Raw genomic sequence first — 27,376 nt, forward strand, 5'->3', positions numbered from 1 at the left:
ATGGGGCAACATAAAGCTTTAAAAAAATCGCATTTAAAACAAGTCAATTAATGTGAAAGCAGATTAAAATAAATATTCAGTTCTTCTATATTTTAGAGGAATTTAAAATATCATAAAAAAAAAAAAAGTCAAATGCATTTTAATATTTTATATTTGTTTTGTACACAGCATTAAGTATTAAACCTTAGCTAAAGAACATGAAACACCACCTTCAGTATTGTGACTAACATTTGACATTTTAGCTTGCTCCAACGAGTCATTATTTCTTATATATGTCTCTGTCAGGCCATTTTATTTTTAGAAACTTATGTTACACATTTGTATAGCTGATTATACAGCACAGTCTTAGATTAGGTACTTACATCCTTACATGTTGCGTTTTACGTCATGCACTGCGCTGATTTTCTGGTGACAAAGAAGAAGCTACTTGCTTAATGGATCATCGTAGCTGACCGTGGCTATAAGCGTAGGAGCCTGGGATGTGCACAGACAGTGCTCTATTTACCACCCTCCATTTTCCATTCCACGCTGCAGGTCATCGCCTGTGAGCAGCAGTACGACTATTCGTATGATGCCCGCTGCGATGTCTGGTCGCTGGGCATCACAGCCGTCGAGCTGGCCGAAGGGGATCCCCCTCTCTCTGAGATGCACCCAGTCAAAGCCCTCTTCAAGATCCCAAGGTGAGACACTAGAGGGCGCTCTCAGCACGCCGCTGCCGGCTGCTGGAGACATGCAGCTGCCCTTGTCTAAAGTGGCCTGTTAGAATATAAGCAGGATAATAGCTAGAATGATGGCTGGCTGTCAGGGAAGCTGCCAGCATTAAAAATGATGCCAATCTCCATTTTATAATATTGATGCCACAAGTGCCCTATAACTAAATATGGAATATTAAGTCACTTCATTTTTCACAAAATGGTCATCTGTTAGAGTTTATTTAGAGGTGACATTATTTTAGAATAGCTTGTGCTGTATTCCGCTATACCTTGCCTGCACAAATATCAGCTTGTTATTTAATCGCTGCAGTAGTACAATCACTGCGATTGGTTTCTGGGCGCAAAGGCACCATAATCAGGCCCTTTTGTTTCCAGATTTCCCCATCCTGATTGCAATTTGCATTTGTGATTAGCTGTATTCATATGCAAATGAGCCTGTCCGCGGGTCCCCGTCAAGGGGGCGTGAGGCGGGCGCCAGCATGTCACTGGAATGAAACTGCCCTCCTGAAGCAGTGTCACAGGCTGCTCACGTGGGCATAAGTGCTGCCTGTAAATTGGTCACAGGAAGTCACATGGCATGCTCCAACATCTTTGGATAAAGGGGACTGCTCCTACCCTCCTGCCATCCCTTAAAATTCAGGATAGATCTCAGTTTTAATATATCTATCTCTGCTGTGAAACATATACAGTGTGTTGAATTGAATTCAGTTTAGCAGAAGCTGAAGTGTGAAAGATGCTGTGTAGTGTGTACCAAATCAAAAATTTTGAATGTATTCCCAATAGCAATTTTCAGCTCTTTTTTACAAAGTCACTAAGGTATTAGTAGTTTGTCAATAAGTTAATTATTTCAAAGCTTGTAGTTTTTTATCTCTGATTTTTTGCACTGGTTTAGGGTTTGAGGATATTGATTGTGTTTCTCGAATGAAGGGGTGGACATGCACTGGAGTCTGTTCTGTTTTTGTTTTCCTATGAGATGATGGTTTCTTTTTTATTTTTTATCAAAATGGATTTTTTTTTTTCTGCCCCAGCACATAAATCTTGTTGCGGCCCCTGGCTGGGCAGCCACAAGATGAATCACTGTGCTGAACCATGAAATGATTCTGTTAACATGTCATCTGTCTGGAATACGTTTTCCCATCAACGCACAGAAGCAGCTGAATTTATATGGGTGTCGGGGGGTGGGGGCTTGGGGTTGGGTCATCATGAGTTTTTTTTTTTGCCGGTGTGGGATTTTATACTTTGAAGCCTGAGCCTCGGAGTTGTGGTGCTGTTTTGGTTACATGTCAGCTACAATCAGCCAGGTTCTGTTTTGTTTACATGTCAGCTACAATCACACTCTGTGCCAGATGCTGTTTTGCCCGTCCTGATAAAGCACGTGGCCCTGCTGACATCATGAGCTTACTGATCCACACTGGAGGGCTCCCCACTGTTTCCATGAGATGTGTGAGGCTGTTCTTACAGGGTCATCACAGTGCACTACATCGGTTTTATTTAGAAATACTTCAGGAAGAAGAAAAGCTTCTGATGTTTAGCACCACTTAACTGTTTTAATGAGGATTTGCAGGGAAGATTTACGTAATTTCTATGCCAGAAAAACACTGGCAACCTTGCTGCTTATGCACTCAGCAAAAGATCCATTAAAGTGACCTCTTTGTGCCCCTCTTGGCACACAGTTCCAGTTGTGCATTACCTGTTTGTTGTTTACATAGACATACATTTTTTCCTATGAGTCTGCAACACCTAGATCCTCTGGGGTCTTGAGTCCTACAAGCCGATGTCTTCTCTCTCACTGGTGCTATATATGTATACAATGCCTTTTATCTTGGGATGGAGGGTTTATCAATATCAGCTACTCAGCAGCCTTTGTTAGCATGGCTGCTATGACCTGGAAGTCCTGGAAAATAATTTTCGGATTTTTCTTCCTCCTGTCCTTCTACCCGCAGTTGTTTTGATGTATTCATAGCCATGACTTGATATATTGAAATTGCCAAACTTTACAAAGCTAATTTCATTCCAGCCCCCCACCCCCACCCCGGGGTCCGTTCTGAGATCATATTATATTCACCTACCCCTGCGTAATCACAGCTATCAGTGTGCCAGATGAGTATTATGCCTTCATAGTAATGTGTACTAACCTTTAACACGTTTAAGAAATTCTGTTAAATAGTGTCTGGAACATTGTCTTAAGGGTGGATGTCTGGAAGGAGCTGGTGATAATGCCTGGAGCTGCTCCTGGATCTTTATGGCTCTGCATCGTAAGGGGGAGGGGCTAACTGAAACCACAAAGTGGCTGCATCAAAAAAAAGGAGCTGGATTAAAAAAAAAAAAAAAAAACAGTTTTCATAAGTCTTTGAAGGTGTCAAAATGTAGCTTTTTTACACTTTACATTCAGTAGTAGCTTGGTGAATTTTGAAAACTGTATAGCAGAGATGGGCGGCTTTCAGATATACAGGAATTTAACATTAATTTTACTCTGTACTTCTCATTTTTCCATAAAATTAGTTTCCTTCTGTCTGCATACCAGTTTTAGAATTGTTTCATAGTTTGCTGATGTGTTATTTTCCCTACATGCAAACCCACACTTTAAAATATTATAGTTTTACTGCTATTAGCTCAATTCTCTTTTTGTTTGATAGGAAGAAGAAACATATAAATCAATAGGAAGGCCATCAATATGGAGCTGGTTCCCCCTTTGCAGCTATAACAGCTGCCACTCTTCTGGGAAGGATTTCCACAAGATTTTGGAGCGTGTCTGGAAATTTTTACCCATTCATCCGTGTTTTTTTTGCGAGGTCAGGCACTGATGTTGGTTATGACGGCCTAGTTCGTAAAGGTGTTTGATAGGGTTGAGGTCAGGGCTCTGTGTGGGCCAGTCCAGTTCTTCCACACCAAACTCATTATCCCTCCTCCACCAAACTTTACAGTTGGCACAATGCTGTCAGACAGGTAATGTTCTCCTGGTATCCACCGAACCCGGACTTATCCATCAGACAGAATTCCAGACAGAGAAGCATGGTTGGTCACTCCACAAAACAAGTTTCCACTGCTCCAGTGTCCAGTGGTGGCGCACTTTACACCACTCCATCCAACACTTGCCATTGCGCTTGGTGATGTGAGGCCTGCATGCAGCTGCTCGGCCATGGAAGCCCATTCCATGAAGCTCCCGGTACACAGATTTTGTGCTGGAGTTAAAGCCAGAGAAAGTTTGGAACTCTGCAGTTATTGAGTCAGCAGAGTGTTGGTGACTTTTACACATTATGCTCCTTAGCACTCGGCCACCCCGCTGTGTTACTTAACACGGTCTGCCACTTTAAATTTCTGTTGTTCATAAAGCTTCCACTTTGCAATAATACCTCTTACAGTTGACCATGGAATATCTAATAGGGAAGAAATTTTACAAACTGGACTTATTGCAAAGGTGACATCCTATGACAGTACCACACTCAAAGTTAAATGGTAGAAACCTGTCAGTGGCTGTGAGATATCAGTAGGAGGTGAATCGTCTTAGATGACAACACCATACAGATGCCTTACTTTCAGCTGCTTTATGGGTCACGTCTGCTAGGATGTGGGGTCCCAAACACACAATCCCAAAATAAGAGTGCCAGAGACTCAGGACCCCCACTGGGTTTATAGTAGTGGTCTCCAGCCATTATTACAGTGCAAGCTACTGAGTCCTGATTATATATTTTTCTGACTGGGGGGCCCCATTGGCAGATTTATTTCAATTGACTGGTTGCGGTTACAGTTAAAATATGATATTTTTCACATTTTGTTTATAGACATATTCTGCAAATCATCTCGCAGTCCTCCACTTTGGGAACCACTCTGCTAGGAGGAGCTATGTATAGAATTCAACTTTTACTTCAAGACTTTAATATCAAAACATTTTTTTTTTCCCTTTTAAATGACCCAATGCTCATCCATAGCTGGGATTTCAACATGATACTGGCAAATAGGCCTAGTACAGGGTTTGTCAACCCAGTGCTCACGGACCACCAAACAGTCCACGTTTTTGCTCTGTCTCATTTTCCAGGTTGAGAAACACTGGCCTAGTAGCTCGATGGTCTGGGTCAACTTATGATTCGTTCATTTGGAGTTTCAGGTATCACATCAGGATCTCCTGACTGCTCTGGCACAATACCTTAGTATAATGCCTCCCCTATTATAGAATGCTGTATGTATGTTGAAGTTTGAGAGCAAAGACATGGGTTTGCCCCTGACAGCTGCAGTCACTCTGGCCCTGTGTGCAACAAGTCATGTCTTTCTTTCCTTCTGTCTTCTTATCTGACCGTTTTTTCTTCGGGGACCTTATCTGAAGGAGGTTGAGAGTAAAGAGGACTTTCAGATGAGGTGGATGTCTCCCCAGTCAAACCTAAGCACAAAAATGCTGGGTGACTGACAGACAGATAGACAAAGGCCAACAGACAGATTGATAGATAAAGCCTAAAGATCTATAGACGTGGACAAATTTGTTGGTACCCTTCCACAAAAAGCAAATAAACACTATCAAATAAACTATCTCTGATATAACTTGAAACAAAAGTTTAATGGCATCCGTTATTGTTTATGTAACATGCGTCAGACCTTGATTTTGATTATTTGATTATTTAGCTGTATGTTCCCATGACCTGTGACTGAGGCTGAGCTTTCTGACACTGGACAGTATGTTTCATTCCAGGATGCCTTGTTAGTCTTGAGACTTCATTGTGCTCTGCATAGATTCAAGGTTCCCCGTGTCAGATACAGCAAAGCAGCCCCTAAACAAAACCGACCCCCCTCCATGTTTCTCAGTAGGTATGGTGTTCTCTTCTTTTAAAGCTTAATTTTCCTTCTGTACACATAGAGCTGATGTGACTGGCCAAAAGCTCAAGTTCTGTGTCATCAGTCCAATGGACATTCTCCCAGAAACTTTGGGTTATCAACATGCATTTTGGCAAATTCCACTCTGGCTTTATGTTTTTCTGTTAATAGTGGAGCCTCCTGGGTCTTCATCCATGGAGCCCATTATTGTTCAAAATGCGACAGATGGTGCAATCAGAAAATGACGTACCTTGACCTTGGAGCTCAGCTTGAATGGTTTTGGATGGTTTCCTTGGCTCTTTTTCTACCATCCACACTATCCTTCTGATCAACCTGGAGCTGCATTTCTTCTGGCATCCACGTCCTGGGAGGTTGGCCACAGTCCCATGAACCTTATACTTTTTAATTATATTGGCAACTGTGGTCACAGGAACATGAAGCTGCTTGGAGATGGTCTTATAGCCTTTACCTTTGACCTGATTATCTATAATCTCCTTTCTGAGCTCCTCAGACAGCTCTCTCCTTTGCTTTCTCTGGTCCATGTTCAGTGTGGTGCACACAGTGATACCAAACAACACAGTAGTATGTTCTTTCCCTATAAATAGGCTGAACGGCTGATGAAAATATTGATACTAATTAAGGTTAAACACTTAGTTTGAAACATGACTATAATGCAAGGATAAATAGTCTCTTTAGGGCTACCAACAAATCTGTCCATACTATTTTAGCATGTCTTCGTAAAATAAACAACAACAAATTATTTCTTTTCACATACACATTGTTTCAATGAGCTGTAAGGGTACCAACAAATTTGTTCACGTGTGTATTTATCAGAGGGACCAAAAAATCTAAATTAAATATTGGGGGGTACACATTCCCCCCACTTCTTATGCTCCTGTATCTGTGTTTTAGACCAAGTTCAAAGAAAAATCAATAAGGTGATCCAATACTGTTGGATCTGTTGGATGCGTGGCACAGCAGTGCATGAGTGCATAGCATAACATGGCACAGCAGTGCATGAGTGCATAGCATAACATGGCACAGCAGTGCATGAGTGCATAGCATAACATGGCACAGCAGTGAATGAGTGCATAGCATAACATGGCACAGCAGTGCATGAGTGCATAGCATAACATGGCACAGCAGTGAATGAGTGCATAGCATAACATGGCACAGCAGTGCATGAGTGCATAGCATAACATGGCACAGCAGTGCATGAGTGCATAGCATAACATGGCACAGCAGTGAATGAGTGCATAGCATAACATGGCACAGCAGTGAATGAGTGCATAGCATAACATGGCACAGCAGTGCATGAGTGCATAGCATAACATGGCACAGCAGTGCATGAGTGCATAGCATAACATGGCACAGCAGTGCATGAGTGCATAGCATAACATGGCACAGCAGTGCATGAGTGCATAGCATAACATGGCACAGCAGTGCATGAGTGCATAGCATAACATGGCACAGCAGTGAATGAGTGCATAGCATAACATGGCACAGCAGTGAATGAGTGCATAGCATAACATGGCACAGCAGTGCATGAGTGCATAGCATAACATGGCACAGCAGTGCATGAGTGCATAGCATAACATGGCACAGCAGTGCATGAGTGCATAGCATAACATGGCACAGCAGTGCATGAGTGCATAGCATAACATGGCACAGCAGTGCATGAGTGCATAGCATGGCACAGCAGTGAATGAGTGCATAGCATAACATGGCACAGCAGTGCATGAGTGCATAGCATAACATGGCACAGCAGTGAATGAGTGCATAACATGGCACAGCAGTGCATGAGTGCATAGCATAACATGGCACAGCAGTGAATGAGTGCATAGCATAACATGGCAAAAGACAGGATTGCGAGGAACTGCAAATGTTTTGAAAGGGAACTTGAAACTGTTAATAATATTTTCCAGCCCTGTCCCTATTTAGGGGCTTTGTACCCTGGTGTGTATGTTTGTGTTCTTATTTTTGGGAGACAAATTGTGAAATAATGTATCCGTGATCCAAAGAAGTACTTAAAAAAGAAATGGGTAAATTGCCAAAGTTTTGTTAGGAGTCATTGATTGCAATAGACTGATTGGTTGATTAAACCACATTATCTGAGTAGGAAGTGCCCACAATGACAGACTCATTTTTCAGTCTCCCCCAAGAATCATCGCATCGAAAACACAGATAACAGTGTTCAGTGTCTGCTTGTTAATTACATCACATGGTCATAAGTGGTGCTGGTCATGGACAAAAGCAATAAATGAGTTTAAGGGGTAAAGCCATACAATATAAAAGAGCAGAATTAATTACTGAGCTCGGAGAGTATTTTTTGTGAAAAGTAATCTGCCGGAAGCTTAATTGCTTGAGGTGATTTTCTAAGCTGCTTTTCTTCGAAGTACGAAAGCCACGAGGCAAAGCCTTTGCAAATGAAAAGTTTATAAAATTACAAAGACTGCTGCATAATTAGCAGAAGGAAAGGTGTCCAAGACTGTGTTCAGTCAGCTAGATTGGACAGTGTTAAATAAAGCTTTATTTAAAAGTCCGGGCTTGCGTCCAGCCTAATGGAAGTGATCATTGAGCGAAATGACGGCAGAATGTCGGCCTTTGTCAGTCTCTGTGATAGCATATTAACCTGAGGAGAGTGGACTTCATCTGGATATATGACAGGAGATTGTTATGTGAAAGGAAACTGAAACTGGGAAGCATTGTGCGCCTGGAAGATCAGAGCAGTCAGCCCCAGAGGAGGTTAGCACCTGGCTCTGCTGCTCATGGTGAGGGCAACATGGATCTCAGGCTGACTTCTAAAGACTTTCCAAGGCAGCCAGGCCGTGTCAGAACAGCAGTGTGTCTGCTATTGGCTGTCGACCAGCCATGCTAGTGCTGTACAGAACCGTGGGTGCTGAACTGGCGCTCTTGTACCGTGTTCTGTACGTTCATACTGCGGGCGGCCAGAGCGTCAGCGTTTGCTGGCGTCACGGACAGGGTGGCCGGAGCGTCAGGAAATGGAACTGGAGCTAGGATTGGGAAAAAAACTACGGGGAACAGAATTGGAGTTGAATTTGAATTTCAGGGTGATTTAAGTTCCAACTCCAGTTCCATTTCCTGATTTGGACTGGAATTGATCAATGCATTCCGGAATGGCCCCAACCCTGATGTGCACATGCTTGGGAAGAAACCATGATATCAGTAAGAAAACCTGGTGACACAGATTGTTTTAGTCAGTGTTGTGATACTGTTTATCTTGGATTCCATTTGTTTAGTTTTGTCAAGCTGCAAATTATCTTTGAACCCTGACTTCGTTCAACCAGCTTAGTGATACAGACCCTGGATGACTTGTGCCATTTGTCTGCCATCTGATCTGATTAGCTCCTTTGCACAATGACATAATCTCTTCATTACTGCAAAATTCACACATTGTATTATGGTCAAATAAATTTCCTGTTTACAGTTGTATTAATCTGTTGTGGTGTTAAAAAAAATAATAGAGTTGAGTAATGGAGGGGGAACAAACTGAAATCCTCCATCTTTCCAGTCAGTGTATCTGTCAATGTCACTGGGCTCCATTGATGTCACTCAGCTCATGTAGGGATTCCTTAGCAGAGCAGCCATGCCCTCCTGGGAATCCCCATTCGAATGTCCCGCCCAGTCAGGGATGCCATGTCCAGCCCCTGCCTTAGATTCCCTGGTGATTCCTATTTTTGGCCACATCTCTTCTCAGCTGTTTTCTGTTTCTTCTGATTTCTCTTACTATTTTAGTTTTCTTACCATGTAGTATGAACACAAGATCTTCTTGCTTCCTGAGACTTTGAACATTTCCCTGTTGAACAGTCCACAAGCGATACGAAACCCTGCTGTGCTCTTGTCAAGCTGAATTGTCTCCCCCAACAAATTCTGTCTACCTATACATTATAGGAGAGATTTTAAAGTTACATTTCTAAAATTACATGGGTGCTATTGGCTGCTCTGTTTCTGAGCTATGACCTACATTTGTTTGCTATTGTAGTGTGTTCTTACATTGATAAGCAGCGTTCTCACGATGACAAAATCCTGTGGTTTCTGTACAAATTCCCTCAAAGTTCACCTCTCACAGTGTCCTCAGTTATCCTGAGCAGCAATGCCATAGTTAACTTGCTATATCTGAGCCCAGGCATCACCATGATTGCATGTTGCTTGCTGTAGCTGAGCCCAGGCATCACCATGATTGCATGTTGCTTGCTGTAGCTGAGCCCAGGCATCACCATGATTGCATGTTGCTTGCTATTGCTGCATTGCATTGATTATGAATTGCTTGCTGTGGCCAGGCCCAGACCTTGCCTTTGCTTTCATGTTCCTTGCTGTAGCTGACCCCAAGCATTAGGGTACAACAGTATGGGTTGCTTTAATGTAGAAAAAGTTTAGAAATGGAAGTACAGTGGTACCTCAGTTCTCGAACTCATTAGAACTCAAATTTCTTAAAAGTCGAACCAACCAGTTCGAAAAAAAATTACCTAGAACTCGATCTGAATCTCAGAAGTCAAACCGTAAACGCCGACCTAAGATAACTTGTATGCGCGGGGAAATGAGTCACGTGGCATGTCTCTCAGCGGAAACAAAGGGTAAGGCTTCAGTCTCAGCCTCGCATTCGCTGTGATAGCATCGTGCATGTTTACACTAGCTGAATACATATATTTAGACAGTAAAAATACATTTAGACAATGACAGACAGTAACAGTAATTATTATTATATAATAAAATACATTTAACCATAAAGATTTCTTATTAATTATTTAAATATTAATAATAAACCATTAATACATTTAATTATAATAATATTGTCCTGCCCAGCCGGGACGAAATGGAGACAAAGGCGCAGACGTCAGGGTATCGGGGAATACGGGGTTTAATTACAGGTAAGGCAGGCAAAACGCAGACGGACAATACAATGACGGGACTGGGGAAACAAACTGAAACGCGGATGAAATACAGAGAGCTAATGAAAACAACCAGAAACAGCTGATCACATGGGAATTCCACACGTGGTTAACGAGGGGGCGTGGCACACGGAAGGAGCAGACGATCGGGTCATGACACATTGTTTGGATACATTTATTTTCTTACTTTAAAAGTTACTGTTTTGATAAATGTGCTTAGATGTGTTTAGTACAGTATATGCTTTTCTTGTTTTGTCCGATGCATTTTGTGTTTAAATGCTAAAAAAAAAACATATTTTGGTGTAATTTTTTGGGGCCGGGAACCAATTAATTGGTTTTGCATTATTTCTATTGGGGAAAATTCGATCAGAACTCGAACTTTTTAGGATTCGGTCCTAAAGTTCTGAATGGATTAATTTCGAGTTCTGAGGTACCACTGTATGTGTAAAAAGGCTCTCGTTTCAATATAAATAAAAAAATTATTTTTAACATGTACATGATGTGTTAAGTCAACTTTCTTACCTTGGTATACCGTGAAACCGGGATACTGCTGCAGCCCTACCAAGCATTGGCCTGGTTGCATACTGCTGGCAGTAGCTGACCTCAAGCATCAACCGGGTTATGTATCGCTTGCTATCACTGAGTCCAGGCAGCACCCTTAGTTACCGATTGCTTTCTGAAGCTGAGCCCTGGTTACATATTGCTTGCTGAGCCCAGGCATTGCCCTGGTGACATGCAGCTCAGTTTGTAATGCTTCCTCAGAGGTACTTTCTATGTTACTGATTGCCTTTTTGAATTGTCCTTGACGGAGGAATCACTTGCCCACATAATTTTGGCCTCCTCTCAGCAGATGCTTCCTGCCAGACAGCGGGGAGCCAAGTGTAATTTATCACTCTCTTCCTCCTCAGTGTATTCCACTTCCCAGCACTGCACGTTCCTGTGTTTTAACTTTGGGGCTTTGCAGGTGGCTGGGGGTGGAACAGGCCTTCCAGCACACCCAGAGTGGCATATTCGAAAAGGCCTAGTTTTCGTCAGGAGTCATGGCTTGATGTTTTTTTTTTCTGTTAACAATAGGAATGTACTGTAATTGTGCACAAAATTCAAAGTATGAAAAATTTGGTACAAACTTCAGTTTTGGGTTCACAGTTTGTTGCGTTTCTGGTACAGTTTAGTAGTAGTTATGAAATAATTAATTATTAAAACTGCAGCCGCAATTATGAACAGTTGCAATCCAAGGGCAATGCATCTGTCAATGTGTCTGAATGACAAAACCTAAAAGACACTTATTTGCGCATATATATATATATATACACACACACACACACACACACACACACACACACACACAGTGGTACCTCGGTTCTCGAACTTAATCCGTTCCGGACTCCGGATAGAATCCTAGAAAGTTCAAGTTCTGATCGAATTTTCCCATAAGAAATAATGGAAAACCAATTAATTGGTTCCCGGCCCCCCAAAATTACACCTAAATATGTTTTTTGTTTTTTTTTAGCATTTAAACACAAAATGAACAGAATAAAACAAGAATAGCATTTTTTTCTTAATGGCTTCCAAACGATAAAGATCTTATCCCAACATCGTCCGCTCCTTCCGTGTGCAACGCTTCCTCGTTAACCTCTTGTGGGATCCCCATGTGATCAGCTGTTTCTGGTTGTTGTCATTAGTCCTCTGTGTTAAGTCCGCGTTTCAGCTTGTTTCCCCAGTCCGGTCTTTGGGTGCGTTCGACTTGCTTACAGCGCTGGCTTAAAGCAACGTATTCTGATCCTGACGCAATGCATTACGGTTAGATGCATTGCGACCTCTCACCCGGCTGCACAAACTGGAACCGCCTCCGTGACGACACACCTTTGCCCTTATTGGCTGAAGAGTTTAGTTACACGCATGACGTTTGTATCCCAGGCAGTTCCGGTGCGTAATCTGCTATTTCTCCCGAATATCACGTAAAGCAGTGAGAACTGGTTTTCAGTTGATTTACCTGGTAAAATAAAGTTTAAATAAATGATATAAATGCTCTAATAGTACACGTAAGTTAGTGGTTTATTTATTGTTAGTTACTGTAATGTTGCGCTGCTTTATTTGGTTAATTGTCCAGTCTGTGAGGAAGGCATTCAAGTAAGAATTGCATTGCAGTATGATTCATTTCCTGGCGCGTACAATTTATATTAGGTCAGGGTTCACGCTTCGACTTCTGATATACAGATCGAGATCTAGGTCAAACTGGTTAGATCGACTTTCAAGAAATTCGAGTTCTAGTGAGTTTGAAAACCGAGGTACCACTATATATATATATATATACATATATATATAAAAGCACATAAAAATTTCTGATGCTGAGATATCAGAATAAATAAAAGAAGTACAGGGGAAGATATAGAATATTTTAAAGCATGAAACAGAAGAAGTTAAGATTCGTAAGACATTTTATGAGTCAGGACCTAAGGCCATAAAGATATTAGCAAGATATTACCCCCAGACTAAACAACACATCAGCCCCTTTCAGACGTGCACTGCCACTCTGAACATTTCTAGACATTACCAACAGGGGCTGTACAGGTGTACGCAAATGTCCGAATCTGTCGTACCGGTCATTTAATGGGCTTTTCCCTGCTAGCTCCCTGGTATAAAGTCCAGGTAATTTAATTCCATGTGTGAATGGAGCAGAAAATTGTCTGGAGAATTCACTGTGAGCAAGTGGGCATGTTGATAATGTTTCTGTCATGTGACTAGCACAGAAACAGAAGAATGCAAGCAGCCAGAAAACACTGTCAGGAAGGGCCAACGACAAAATTGTCCAACAGATTCACGAAACAGCAAGGGACTCAGTTGATTAAATTACGAACCAGTTATGTGACCGCGGTGTAATCTGAACTAAAGAGCAGGTGAAACATCTTTGATATGCTGTAAATAAAACACTTAAATTTCTGCAGAGCAATTTTTGCATCATGTCATGCCTCCTGCATGATCTACCCAAGCACCACCCCTTGTCTAAACCAACTGGAACTATTTCTAGTAGGTGTGAACATGTCTGATACAGTGTCCAGAAGAAAATTCTTACCAATCGTTGTATAAACTACAGCAACACTGCATGAAAATATTGTTTTTTGTTTAGCACTAATAACTGTCTTGCTGGGATCATGACTAGAGCCACATAGTTTACTATCTAGCTAATGGTACCTGACATGTATGCTAACACACTGTAACTTTTAACTAACAGTGTGAGTAAAGAAAGGCTTACATATCACAGTTACACAAGAGCAAAGGAATTTAAATCTTCACTAGTTATGTTTTCACCACCTTGCTCTGTTTTGACTTGTCAGGTCAAGTTAGCTGGCTAGCATTATTGGCCTGTGTTTAAGTGAGAGAGGGAAGTAATTTAACTCAAAAATAATGTCTTTGATGCAAACATGTGAAAATAATCTAAGGTTTTGAATGACTTGGATGATGTCATCTCAAATGAGTTGGCATGTTACATGTGTTTCCAGCAACATATCCGAGTTCGGTATAACAGAGCCATGTTCTTAACATCTTTCTTTGGGGGGAAAAAGGGGTTTTCTGCACTGCAATGAGAAAATCAATCTGCCAGCAGAAATGAATATAGAGTATATGAAGATACAGCAAATTGGATATTGCTGTTTGGTCTAACATGGCATCATTTTGTATAGGTTTGATACAGTAAAACTGTGAAGAGGGGAGTGCAGAGCATTTTAATAATGTATCGTGTTGCCCTTGCCTGTTTTTGATTGGTGGGATGTGTGCTTCGCAGGAATCCATCACCCACGCTGCGCCATCCGGAGCAGTGGTGCCGAGGCTTCAGCCACTTCATTGCGCAGTAAGTATGCCTCCCGGCAGGACCGATGTCCCGCCTCCTACTGGCCCCGCCCACCCCCATCCAGCCTGGCCCCACATGGCTCTGGGGAATCATGTTTCGAGTCAGACCCAGACCCCCCATGGGAGCATTTTATCCTAAGCTGCATCATTAAGGAGAAAATTGTTTTCCGATTATGATTTGTTTCCAGCACTGATCCTGTGAGACAAAGGAACTTGGCATCTTTTATGGACTGTTAACTGGCGGTGTGGTTCTGTGCTTATGCCTCTGAATTATTCAACATAACCTTTGCTGGATGATGTCCAGCCAGCTCCAAGACTGTGAAATATGTCTTCGCAGTGGGTAGTGGGTAGGTGGCGTATAAAGGCTTGTCTGTGTGATTAACAGCAGAGCCGGGACCTCACTTTAAAATTGTGCTTCAATTAACTCTGATGGCACAGTATAATTGCATTTAGTACATTAAAAAAAAAAAAACTTACAGAGCAGTGACATTTTTCTTCAGGCTTTTCTCTACAAGGAAGCATTCTCAGCCTAATCTGTTTTCCTGCTCTCAAAGTTCAGTAGATTCATTTAACTTTTTGCAGATTAATAGGGCCCAAATCCTATAATATGACAGTGAAGTGACGTTCTGCTTATCTGTAGAAACTACTCTCACTATATGTTTGCGATTAAGATGATTAAAAACAGACTCAATGTATTAGAGAGAGGAGTAGAAAATCCAAAGTGAAATGAGAGCTATACTACGGAGAGGACCCCCCTTTAAAATACTTAAATCTGTAGACTACAGTACTGCAAATAGTCTTCCCTGGGGGGCTGACGAAGGCCACCTCTGTAGTAGATGCTATATTTTATTTTGGGTCTCAGTTTTGCAGTGAGCAATGCTTTCACTTGGATGAATTGAAGTTGCAATGTGTTTGAAGACGCATGCAGCGTTAAAATGAATTCTAAGAAAGAGAGAAATGTGTGTGTTTACACATAAATGTAAGAAAAATATGAAGCATTGATATTTGTTACTCTTTCTGCAAACCAGACAAAATATTTTTTCAGCTAAGCTGTTTTTCCCCACCAGCATTCTGTTTTGTTTATCGAACATAATAGTTGTAGAACTATTATGGGATATGTCAAAAGCTTTCACGTTTTACCTTTGCCAGAGGCAGAGACTTGATGCCCCTGTCCAATTGCGTGTGAGCTTGTGTTCTGATGCGTTGAGATTTAGTCCAGTACGGCAGTGAATGGGTCTCCGGGGGGGGGGATCGGTGCACGTCTGGCTTCTTGCTACATTAGCAATGTGTGTATAAACACAGGAGGGGATTATATACTGGATTTTTTTTTAATTCTACTTTTTACTTTTTTTTAATTTCTACTTTTAATTCTAATTAAACATTTCTAAAGGGAGTTCTGGGGAGGGAGATGTTTCTGACTAGTGAGGTCTTTGTGAGAATTTACAGTGTCAGCCAGCTGAATTGATCACTTTTTAGCTAGATAGCATCAACTTGCTCTATATCATGTGGCGCTTACCGCGTTCCATTTGTGTAAATCTTCACAAGGACCAAATGTATTTGAACTGGGAATTATCATCTACATCACAGAGGGCAGGTAAGCATTCAGCCCCCCTCCCCAGAGCCAATGAAGGCCGTAGTATTTTGTTCAAATATATGCGCTGAAAGTCTTGAGCCTGGCTTAGATTTAAAGCCTGAGGTAGGGGGGTGTAAATGAGAAGCACTCGATTTTCGCCCCATGTTATTTTCCAAGCGGTGATTTCTGTCTGCCCCTCTGCACTGCTGTTATCATCGTTCCCGAAGCAGATTGAAAGGCGCAGGCCATTATTTCATTATTTATAATGAAAACATCAGACAGTACAGCTGTGGACCTGCAGGCATTAGAGGTAATTGACTCATTTATTTGTGTTAGTTGTGCATTTGTCACTGTGCCGGCTCTCACCAACCGGCAGTGATGAAGTAAAAGCAGTGGCTAGCTGAGATCCATAATATGCACTCCATGGTTTTTTTTTCATTCTTTTTCGTCTGTAGGTGGCAGTTCTGCTATCTAGTGCCTATGAAGTAGGAGGGTAGATTTTTAGGGATGACCGAGCCTGTAAGTATCGGTGTGCAGCAGAGCACCACTCATTCCCAGACACAGCATCTTGCCCCCTTTTCTTTTTTAGTCAATTGAATTGAAGGCCCACATCTGAGCAGCACTGCGTATAAACAGGCCCCAAACACTAACACAATGTATCTTTGGTATAATAAGTACATATGAAAGTAATGGTTTTGGTCTTTTCCTATATTGAGAGTGAAGTCTCTTCTCAGTTATCCCATGGAACCAAGGTGGGTGAATCAACCATATCATTTTACGGATGGACCTTTTTTTCTGAGGGATGGAGGATTCATTGGTTGGTGGCTTCTGAGCCTCAGAATCATTTTGATGTCAAAAAGAATTGAAAAATACAATATTAGTTTTGCTGTGAACACCTTGTTTTGGTGGTGCTATTACTGCACTTTATTTCTACACAACCTCAAGTTTTGTAAAAATGTATCAGCTAGATAGTTTACTGAAGTATCCTGCCTAGAGGTGCAACACCAAGCCGGCTTCCATCCATGTCCACGTTAGCAGAGTGAAAGCAGTACGTTATTCTGTACTGTTGAGGGCTGGTATCAAACCCACAACTCTGGGGGTCTGAGGCCATAGTGAATCCCAGTCAGCCTCCCTAGACAGATATATGGCTCTGTAAACAGAGGCTGACAGGTGGTATAGCACAAGCTGCTGAATGTAGACAATGGTATCAGGCAGTGCAGGCTGTTTCTGAAGACTGGCCCTCTCGCGTCGCCCCGGCCTAAACGTACGTGTGCCGCTGCCACAGTTCCTGGTAATAAATGCATCATCAGCGGCCGTAATTGTGTGAACAAATAGCTGCCTTTTGTGACAGAGTGGGCTTGGTGTTTAGGATCCCAACAGTGGCACCTGCACTAATGGCTGCATCCCTTGCTTAATGTTCTGACACTAATGAATTCTGGGAATTCATTTTCAGCATGGAAATACTGATAGAGGAAAGGGCCGACATTTCAGTGTCGATTAAGGAAGTGGGAGATGGCAGAATGTTGTCTTGTTTCGATTCTCTTTCTGTTGCTTGCATAAAGGATGAAATTTAAGAGCATACAAGGATGAATTTTGAAGAGTTTCGAACGGAGCATGGAGAAAGAGAAGGCACTGGAGTAAGGCTCGTATGTTAAACCCTAGTCCCGCGGCCACATCACGATTCTTCACGGCCTACGAAATGGTTTTGTTATTCTGTTAAAATTGGCCCAGGAACATGGAAAGGTGGCCGCACACTTTAGGGCAAAATGAAACATTAAGGTGAAACGAAAGCGAACACGTCATCAAGACCAATCTGCTGCAAGGCAGTTTCTGCTTGCTTTGGTCGTACACATGACATCGATTCAAGAAAGTCAGCACGTCGGAAGAGTTTCTAGCAACATATCCGACTTCTGTGTGAAAAAACCTGAAAGACAGTCCTGGTTTTATTAGCTACTCTCTCTCCAGTGTTGGTGCAATTTATTTGAAAACCAAAACTTTCCCAAACTGCCAATATGACTGAATGTAAGCATAACCAACTCAAGGCTACAATTAGTGTAATGTTTTGAATGTGTGGTATATCTACTTGTGAATTTAGATTCCGCCCGTGTCCATAAATGTGGGCCCCTCATTAATTTCATATGAATGTATGTATGTACTGAACATAAAATGATGTAACTGAACCATAGTCGACTAATATGTGCCTTAACGTTACAGCCCTACCCGGGAAGCTGGGATCATCGTGGGCGAACCTGCACCGTTCCGGCACCCCTCCCCCCACTGACAAGCTCAATAGTGACGAGTCAGCGGAAAATTTTGCAAAACATCCTAGCTGGTTTTATTTTTTTGAACTTTACTCAGCCTATTTGTCATTTACAAGAATGATCCAGTGGATGTCAGATAAATCCGATGAGTAATAGTTCATCAGCCCAGTGGATGCATTTGATTTAACTCTTATTCTTCAAAGAGGTTTTCATATGTCATTGCTCAGTTTTATTTAAAAAGAGATTTTTCTGTTATGATATTGACTACATAGTTCATATATGTAAATATTATTTATATATAGTAGATTTCCAGCAAAAAACTGCAAAGTTTGGGTCATACCGTTATGGTGACACTAGGCTTGTGCATGTCCTTACGCTGTTTCCTGGTAAAAGGTTCCCTCAGAGGTGAGCGCTGTATTGTTTGGCAGGCTGGGCTCTGTGGTAGCTATGGTGACACGGCAGTAATGGGGGAGAAAGGGAGATGGGGAGATGGGGAGATGGGTCAGGCCTTGCTAGCCACTGGACCGAAAACAAGAGCCAGAACCTAGCCTTATAGAAAAGCCAAACAGCAGGGACTGAAACACTTTTCTGTAGTTTTTACCGAAGTATATCATCATCACATTTTCTGATGATGCAAAATCTTCTTGCTGAAAGACATATCTCCATCTCAGTATATGTTTTTGAGAACAGAACCTGTTAGCAGCTATTTTTTCACATTTTACCTGGATTTTGTGCACCTCAGACTCTCTCTTTTCTGAATATCGCTTCTGTACTTCATCCGCAGCAAGACCTTTTCTGCAGTTTTTCCTCACAGTTGGAGCATTAGCGTGAAGAAGGTGCCCCTTCTGACTTTTACCTCGTGCATTTGTGCTTCCGCTTACCGAATTAAGACGGCGACTTTGGTAATACGAAGCTGTTAATGGTCTCTGGTGAAAGTGAAGTTCCTTCATTTCCCGTGTTGGCTGTCTCTGCCCTCCTTTCTCCAGGTGCCTGATAAAGGACTTTGAGAAGCGCCCCTCGGTCACCCACCTTCTGGAGCATCCCTTCATCAAGCAGGCCCACGGAAAGGACATGGCGCTGCGGCAGCGCTTGGCCACCCTCATTTCCCAGCAGCAGGATTTCGGGTGCAGGACCAAGACAAAGTATGTGCTCCCATAGCCGTAGTAAACATGGCTACTTTATATCCATAAAAGGGCTCTTTAGAAAGACAATAGGTGTGTCTCTCAGTAGACGTATACCTTAAAGTAGCAATTTTAAAATGAGCTTTTTAATGAAACCAAAATGTCGTGGATGAGCAGTTATAGAAGATGGACTTAAGAATGATTGTTTTTACATAGATATAGATGTCTAGACTGCTCCGCAGTTAGCACTCTCTTGACTGTTTCTTGAGCCAGATAGTCTATGTTAAGCCTCTGTGAAAATGTGAACGATAGTAAGACACTGTAGATTGCGTATTCATTTGCTGACCTCAGTCCTGTGCTTATTTGTATTGTGTACATTGCATTGTTTCTTGGGAGGGAACAGAGCTGAATGTTGCTCCTGTTTTTATTTTCGGTTTTGTCAAGGTGGGTGTTTTCACAGCAGCAATGGAGGGAAGTAGTAGATGAGTGTTTTAGGTGTTTTTTCTCAGCCTACCAGCAGGTGGCAGGGTTTCACTACGCCGCACTGGAATATCTCAGCAGAATGGACCCTGTTCATTTGTTCTGAAGTTGGATGTGACAGTGAGGGCAGTTTTGACCCCACAGTAGCAGTGGGGTCAAATTTGGGCTAGAGACCTGGGAGAGTCAATTTAGTTTTTAGTAGGAGAACCTGTAGTGGCTCTGTGATGTGCCTGGTTGTAGCATTGCTATTAAAATGAGCTTGTGTTATCTGTGCCTCCCTTGTGTAGCCTGCTCTTAAGCACAGTTGCATAGTTTTAGTGCCGTGTTTCCCAGTCCAGTCCTCGGGGACCTACAGCGAGTCCATGTTTTTGCTCCCTTCAAGCTCCCTGTCGGACAGTGTACACTTTTGCTCCCTCCAAGCTCCCTGTCGGACAGTGTACACTTTTGCTCCCTCCTAGCTCCCTGTCGGACAGTCTACACTTTTGCTCCCTCCTAGCTCCCTGTCGGACAGTCTACACTTTTGCTCCCTCCAAGCTCCCTGTCGGACAGTCTACACTTTCGCTCCCTCCAAGCTCCCTGTCGGACAGTCTACACTTTTGCTCCCTCCTAGCTCCCTGTCGGACAGTCTACACTTTTGCTCCCTCCAAGCTCCCTGTCGGACAGTCTACACTTTTGCTCCCTCCTAGCTCCCTGTCGGACAGTCTACACTTTTGCTCCCTCCTAGCTCCCTGTCGGACAGTCTACACTTTTGCTCCCTCCAAGCTCCCTGTCGGACAGTCTACACTTTTGCTCCCTCCTAGCTCCCTGTCGGACAGTCTACACTTTTGCTCCCTCCAAGCTCCCAAAAACATGGACTGTCTGTGGGTCCCCAAGAACAGGATTGGGAAACACTGGTTTGGTGCCAGAGGTAATGGGACTCTGGAGCCAGACGGAAACAGCCCCCCAGGCTCAGCCTCCCCAGCAATGGCTCATGGGACTGAGCTCCTACAGCTTCAAGCCCAGCAGCCACACGCAGTGAGAGCAAACAGGCTGGGTAACCCACCAGCATGAGGCAGCAGTGTGATGCGGTCTCCCCCCGCGGTGAGCTTGTCTCATCGTTAGACGAGGTCAATACGCTGGGAGGCATGAGATAGGGCTCCACGCTGTGGGGAGGGGGATAATTACCCAGAGCTGGGGATGTTTATATACAAATTAACATGCCTATGATGTATGGCCCAGTTACAAAGATAATATAACTATGAATATGTTCTGTCCTGCAAATAAGTACAGTAGTCTGCCCAGAATTCTTTTGTGTTCATTGTAAAACTTCTAAAAAAGTATTTTAAAACGTATATATATTTTACCATTAGGAGTAGTTGTCACATGTTCTCCATTACTGCCGATTGCTTCTGCCAACTTATTTGGTGAAGTGCTCAAGAGACAGAGAGAGAAGGAAATAATAGCGCAGGAGGAAGGAATGCATCACAGATACAAAGACTTTTGGTCGACATTGGTATAACTCAGTCAATGAGTTATACCAATCAGTCATTTTTATAATTATTCCTTGCATGATATAGCTCTGGTATATAAAATCTAAAAAGTAACGCTTATTGCAATAAACAAGAATCAGATGTGGTAGGAGAATTAATGAAACCCTCCAGTGAATGATCTTAATATCTTGAACTCTGAGTTGCTTTAGCAGAAACATCAATGCAATCTCTAATGTAAACTCTTCCTGTATGTTTAAGGCCATAGATATGTGAATGATGCTGCATGAAATAAAAAATGCATACTATATTATCCAGGAACTCTAATGCGTTTTCAGGTGGAATATATCCAAGCACACAAGGAATGGAATGTGCATTTATAAACTAAAAAAATTGTAATGGTAAGGGAATAATAATTTTACACAAAATCGCATAATTCAGTGCTTTAGTCAGTTACTCTAGGTTTGTTATTAATAGTTATTGTTTTGAATATTCTCTGTTGTATGACTGAATATTAATGCAATTGTTAATCGCATTTAGCAATACTAATCTGATAAACTATTTTCTGCAGATAAGAATGAAGCATTGCTATGTTTGGGAGAGGCAGCAGTGAATGTGCATTAATCAAAAGTTTATAGTCTTGGTAAATGGCTCTTTTTGTAAATGCTGAATGGAGGGTTTGTGTGCAGTGATTCATACAAAGTTGGCTTTTCATTTTGAAACCAAATGTGTCTGTTGACAGCTGTTAACATGCATATTTTTATTTAAGCCCCATCAATGCATTAGTCATATTTTTGTGATAGTATTCCTGCGTGCCGATATTGTTGGCCCACAAGTGACAGATTATTCTTCATTCCAAATTCCTCTTGCAGTATCAACTGCACGTGAATTCATGTTTACTATTAAATGCCACCCCCCCCCCCCCCTCCCCATGTGACAATGAGATGCTGGACCATGTTGGCTTTTTGCCACAAAGGCACAGCTGTGCACTCGTGACCTCTGACTGCCAGGCCAAGCTGGAGAATAGCAGGTCAATTGGTAATGAAGTGCAATCTCAGACTGGATTAAGCAGGAATAGGTGATAATCGATCAGAAAGGCCCTGGGGAATGAATCAGAGCCTGACAGAATGAGCGGAGCAAGCAAGATGTGTGGGTAACTGGACTTGGCTTTTAGAAACTGGTGGCTTGTTCCACTTGGTTTCCCGTTATCTAACACGGCTCATGAATCATGTAAAGAAAATGCATATTTTTCCAATTTCTGTAGGCACGAGAGAATCAGTACTCGTAAGACAAGAATGGAGAGCTATTCTGAGGAAGATTTGGTGAACCTGGAGGTTTTAAATGAGGTAGGGTAGCACTCTCACAGACGTGTGGGGGAATGTCATAGGTCACGCTGTGATTAATGGCATTTTTCATTCACGTTATCGGATTGTGTCATTCCATCTCATTCTTTTTGCAGGAGATTATAATCACACACCTCCAGAAGAGGTATGATGAGCTTCAGATCTATACTTATGTTGGGGACATCCTCATCGCTCTCAATCCATTTCAGAATCTTGGCATATACTCACCGCAGGTAAAATCGTTTCTTATCACGCCATATTGAGGATGTATAAGAATCCTTTTAATTTTATGGAAATTGATTTATTTTGAACTTTAATTTTATGCCATATTATTATCTATGTAAATGAGTAATGGCAATAAAATGGAACTGATTTTAAGTTCAGTTATTTTGTTAAAATAGACAAGCTTCTTCAGAGAATCTTGGTGGGTCATTTTCATTTTCATTTACATTATACTATACTAAGGTATTTTTGTAAAAAACAACCAAAAGGCATGAAGGTTGACAGACACCTTTACAATACAATTTGCGTAAGACCTTTTAAATTATTCTTTGTAAATACTGTATGTTACTATATTCAGTATATTACAGCAGTTCCCCCAAACATAGCATCAAAATGTTCTTTTGCTAAATCATCCCTCTCCTCACAAAACGACCTTGAAGCAGTGTCACAGAATAAAAAGCCATATTAAAAACAGAACGAGCAATAACATTGTTAGATGTACTTTTGATATCCGTACAACATTGTCTGACAACTCAGGAAGATTGTCAGGAACTTCTAAGGCTTTCACTTTTGTGAGCTGAAATGGAGCATGAAGCGACTCCAGATTTTAATGGGGCTCTGGAATACATGAGCAGTGCTTTAGGGACACAGTCTGTGAGGATATGTGAAAGCCAGGAGAGGTGGTGGCCAGCTTGGATCTGATCTGGACCATAATAATTGTCATGTATTGGATATTATATACATTAGATATATGGTTTGTGAGGAAAAAAGATCCACCATCAAAATGTCATTAATTATGAAAAGCTACTGTTATACATGCACAGTAAACATGGTTGAAGAGTGATGTGTGCTTTGTAATAATTTCCTGTTTAGAGTCAAAGCAAGGTTCTTCAACGGGGAATGGAGTCCAATACATCTGTGTTCTATCTGAAGAGCTGGACATCTTATCACTCATTATTGATACCAGTTGTTGACTAGGTGCCTGTAGCCCACTGAGAGAGAGAAAAAGGCAGCTGGCAGGACACGCGTCTCCGGGCGTACTCACACTTGGCCTTGCACCGTGCCCATCCCCCCTCCCCATTCCCCCACTGCTCTGCCTTCACACTGCACTTAACGATCCTGGCCTGAACACGCTTTTGTCATCACTTTGCAACTTTTCGTGTTGAACATAGGAAGGAAAATGCTGCCACACAGCATCATCATTTTGTGGCTTAATTGGAATCATTTTGGGCACATTGACTCACACAGATTTATCATGTAGGAATGCAGCAATTTTTATTTATTCATACTGCGCGTATAAGAAGATAGTCCCACATGTTACCAAATATCTGAGTTTAGCAGTGCAGACTGGTGTTGCAAGGGATACTGGTACGGAAACGGTACCGTAGTTCCCTATTTTTGAAAGCTGGTTGGTTTTACATTTCTTTAGTACCGGTATTAATTACTAATTACAATATTATAGACACTGTTAATGCTAACCATCAAATCAGAACCATGGACTCAATATGTCTGAACCACTTATACACAAATTCAGAATTGCTGTTTAGAACACTGAGATGTCAGCTAGTTAAATATGATCTCCCTAGTTTCAAGTCAATGATTTATGGAAGGGATCTTATAATGTAGCAAGATCTTATAATATAGCAAATAGACTATGTTAGCATCATCAAATTAGAATCTGTACCTACAGGTTATTATGCTATGCTGTGTTTATGTAGTCATATAATCAATCATAATGCGTTATGAGGGAAGTTTTTTTTCATATGTTTATTAAGCAGAAGAATGGAAAACAAACAGACAAAACTGCTGTAACCTTTATGGACACATTATCTTGAGAAAAGATGATGCAATCTGTACAGCCCACCAGATCCCTTCATTCCGGGTTCGATTCATGTGTAGTGTATATGTGCACAAGCGTGTGTCAGTCGCATCATTGACGTCATGTTTGTGTTCTGTACTTCGACACGGTTAACAATCACATGACATCTGTGCCGTGCCTGAATCTGACAAATCGTGCTTTGGCCCAACTCTCCAAATGGGCCAGGGTGTGGTTAAGCGTGCCACAGCCAGGCGATCACGCTATGAACTGGACTTTGCGAATCAAATGTGCTCGAGCCAGATTGGTTAGTGTGAGTGCAACTTAAATGGGCATCTAGCTAGTGTTCACCTCCCCAATGCGACTTGGATGTCACACACTGGGGGAGACCTGCAGCAAGAATAATTGTCAGTTTCAGAATGTTGAAGACTTCCAAAATAGTCCCTGTTCACCTGTGTCTTCTTGTTCCCAGTTCTCCATGTTGTACCATGGGGTGAAGCGCTCGACAAATCCTCCTCATATTTTTGCCACTGCTGATGCAGCATACCAGGGCATGGTGACCTTCTGCAAGGACCAGGTATGGACAGACATATGACTCTTTCATGGAACTTTTCGACATCATAACATTTTTTCAAATACAAAAAGGACTGACAAACGTGAAAGTTTGTTTCTCTTTTTGCATGAAGGAAATTGTGAGTACATTCATTTGTTCACATTATTGTAAGTGAATATGATTAATTGACATTGCTTTGCATTCCAGTGCATCATCATCAGCGGGGAGAGTGGAGCTGGGAAGACTGAGAGTGCACATCTGATCGTCCAGCACCTCACCTTTCTGGGAAAGGTACACGGTATTTCCCAGAGGGTTGTACATCAAGCTCTAAGGGGATGATTGTACTGTCACAGTACATTAAAGAGGATGACTGTAATGTCATAGTACATCGTACCATGTAATGTGCTTGGTCATATGGAATTTAAAGAAGTATTTTTACTGGACTGATATTGGCTGGCTGTGGTTCAATGGATGACCTAATGCGTTTGAAAATGGATGGATGTTTAGATGAATGGATCATTGAAGTATATTTCTGTGACTGTTCAATTGTAAAAGATTCAAAGTAGGAAAATCTGGATGCATGAATGATTGACTAAGCTTGGTTCATGGTCCCAGGCAAACAACCGGACATTGCGTGAGAAGATTCTACAGGTGAACACTTTGGTTGAGGCCTTTGGAAATGCCTGCACGGCCATCAATGAGAACTCCAGCCGTTTTGGGAAGTACCTAGAAATGAAATTCACCCCCACGGGGGCTGTGATGGGTGCTAAGATTTCCGAATACCTGTTGGAGAAGTCAAGAGTCATCAAGCAGGCCATGTAGGTGCAGCCAAAGTGGATACTGGAGTTGGAATCTCTATAACTTATTCTGTATAATATGCTTTATAACTTCTAACCACTTCAGTTAAAAGATAAAATCATTGGGTTGGGTTTCTTGGTTGCCAGGGGAGAAAAGAATTTCCATATATTCTATTACATCTACGCTGGCCTTTATCATCAAGAGAAGCTCAAAGAATATAGACTACCAGAGAAGACACCGCCTAGGTAGGTTTTTCTTAGAATTAACACTTAATGAAATTTATTAAGATTATATTGATAAACAGATCAATGTAATTTTCCCTTAAAATCAACTTAACTGTGATGAAAAGCTATTAAACTGGACCTGTGTGTTCAATAAACACTATAGCCTAGTTATTTACTCAGATGGTGTGAACAAGTAACATACACATGACCCATTACCTGAGATAACACAGTTTAATTGCTGATAGTATCACGTTTCCTTCATGTTGTCTCCAGTACCTGAAATATCAGGCAGAATATATTCTTGCATATGTTCTCATGATGTTATCATCAACATTGTTCCCAGGTACATTGACAATGAACAGGTCAAGGTCATGCAACACATCCTCTTGAGTAAGCTGTACAAGGAGCAGTTTGATGCCATTCAGGACTGTTTTCGCATCATTGGGTTCACTGAGGAGGTAGGCCACCACACAATTGTTACAGCTGTAGAGGCTAGGGCGAAGGAACTGGGGGGGGGGGGGGCAGTGTCAAACTCTGTTCTACCCCCATTGCATAGGGGCTTGTTTGGGAATTGTTTTTTTTTTTTTTTGGGGGGGGGGGTGTTTTAAGAGTTTTGAGGCTGAATTCCAGCTGACTGAAATTGTTGTTGTACAATATTAAATAAATATGTTTAATTATTTGTTGCATAATGGTCATGGCTTAATAGCTGAATGATGGTTTTTACAGGAGGTGAATTCAGTCTACAGAATCCTCTCCGCCATCCTAAACACTGGAAATATTGAGTTTGCTGCCATTACTTCCCAGCATCAAACGGAAAAGAGTGAGGTGCCTAACTTTAAAGCTCTGGAAAATGGTATGAGCACTTTTCTGTATAGGATCTGGTTCAAACTCACGGTGGCTCAGTAGGTACCACCTCCAAGTTTAGCCGTTCAAATCCAGCCTCTTCTGTGTGCGTTTTTGAATGCCGACTGCATCACGAGCGAATGAGATTCTGCCAGCTGGTAGCATAGGACACAAGGAGTATGTCTGTCTCTGCCCCATTTTTCTTTATGCTTAATATGTAGACTTGCCTGTAAACCTATAAAACAGCCTATTAAACAAATAGTCATGGAAGTAGAAGTTAGACTTATAACATATGTGATATGCGCTGAATTGAAGCTAAAAGCTGCTAGGGATGAATATTGCCTGTTAGAAGATGCTGGTCTGACTGTAGTGGCTTATGGTCGTCTTTAGCCATGTGAGAGTGG

The 27,376-nt window shown here is 41.9% G+C and overlaps 1 protein-coding gene across 2 annotated transcripts in view; it reads left to right on the top strand.

Annotated features, from left to right (window-relative positions):
• Positions 1 to 580: 580 nt before the first annotated feature.
• Positions 581 to 27,376, top strand: part of LOC111840773 (myosin-IIIb) — an 80,837-nt gene continuing 54,041 nt past the window's right edge. Inside the window, exons 1-11 of one of the 2 annotated variants that reach the window (XM_023805996.2) lie at positions 581 to 680; positions 14,208 to 14,273; positions 19,093 to 19,248; positions 22,438 to 22,519; positions 22,633 to 22,749; positions 25,027 to 25,131; positions 25,315 to 25,398; positions 25,723 to 25,925; positions 26,052 to 26,150; positions 26,473 to 26,587; positions 26,856 to 26,982. In XM_023805996.2, coding sequence (XP_023661764.2) covers positions 646 to 680; positions 14,208 to 14,273; positions 19,093 to 19,248; positions 22,438 to 22,519; positions 22,633 to 22,749; positions 25,027 to 25,131; positions 25,315 to 25,398; positions 25,723 to 25,925; positions 26,052 to 26,150; positions 26,473 to 26,587; positions 26,856 to 26,982 — 1,189 coding nt within the window. In that variant the 5' untranslated portion in view covers positions 581 to 645. Of the gene's footprint in view, positions 681 to 12,342; positions 12,353 to 14,207; positions 14,274 to 19,092; positions 19,249 to 22,437; positions 22,520 to 22,632; positions 22,750 to 25,026; positions 25,132 to 25,314; positions 25,399 to 25,722; positions 25,926 to 26,051; positions 26,151 to 26,472; positions 26,588 to 26,855; positions 26,983 to 27,376 lie in introns of those variants that run through there. The other variant, XM_072714395.1, reaches the window with a different exon arrangement.

The sequence above is a fragment of the Paramormyrops kingsleyae genome, chromosome 1 (assembly GCF_048594095.1).
Source record: "Paramormyrops kingsleyae isolate MSU_618 chromosome 1, PKINGS_0.4, whole genome shotgun sequence".
In the NCBI taxonomy this organism is placed as follows: Eukaryota; Metazoa; Chordata; class Actinopteri; order Osteoglossiformes; family Mormyridae; genus Paramormyrops; species Paramormyrops kingsleyae.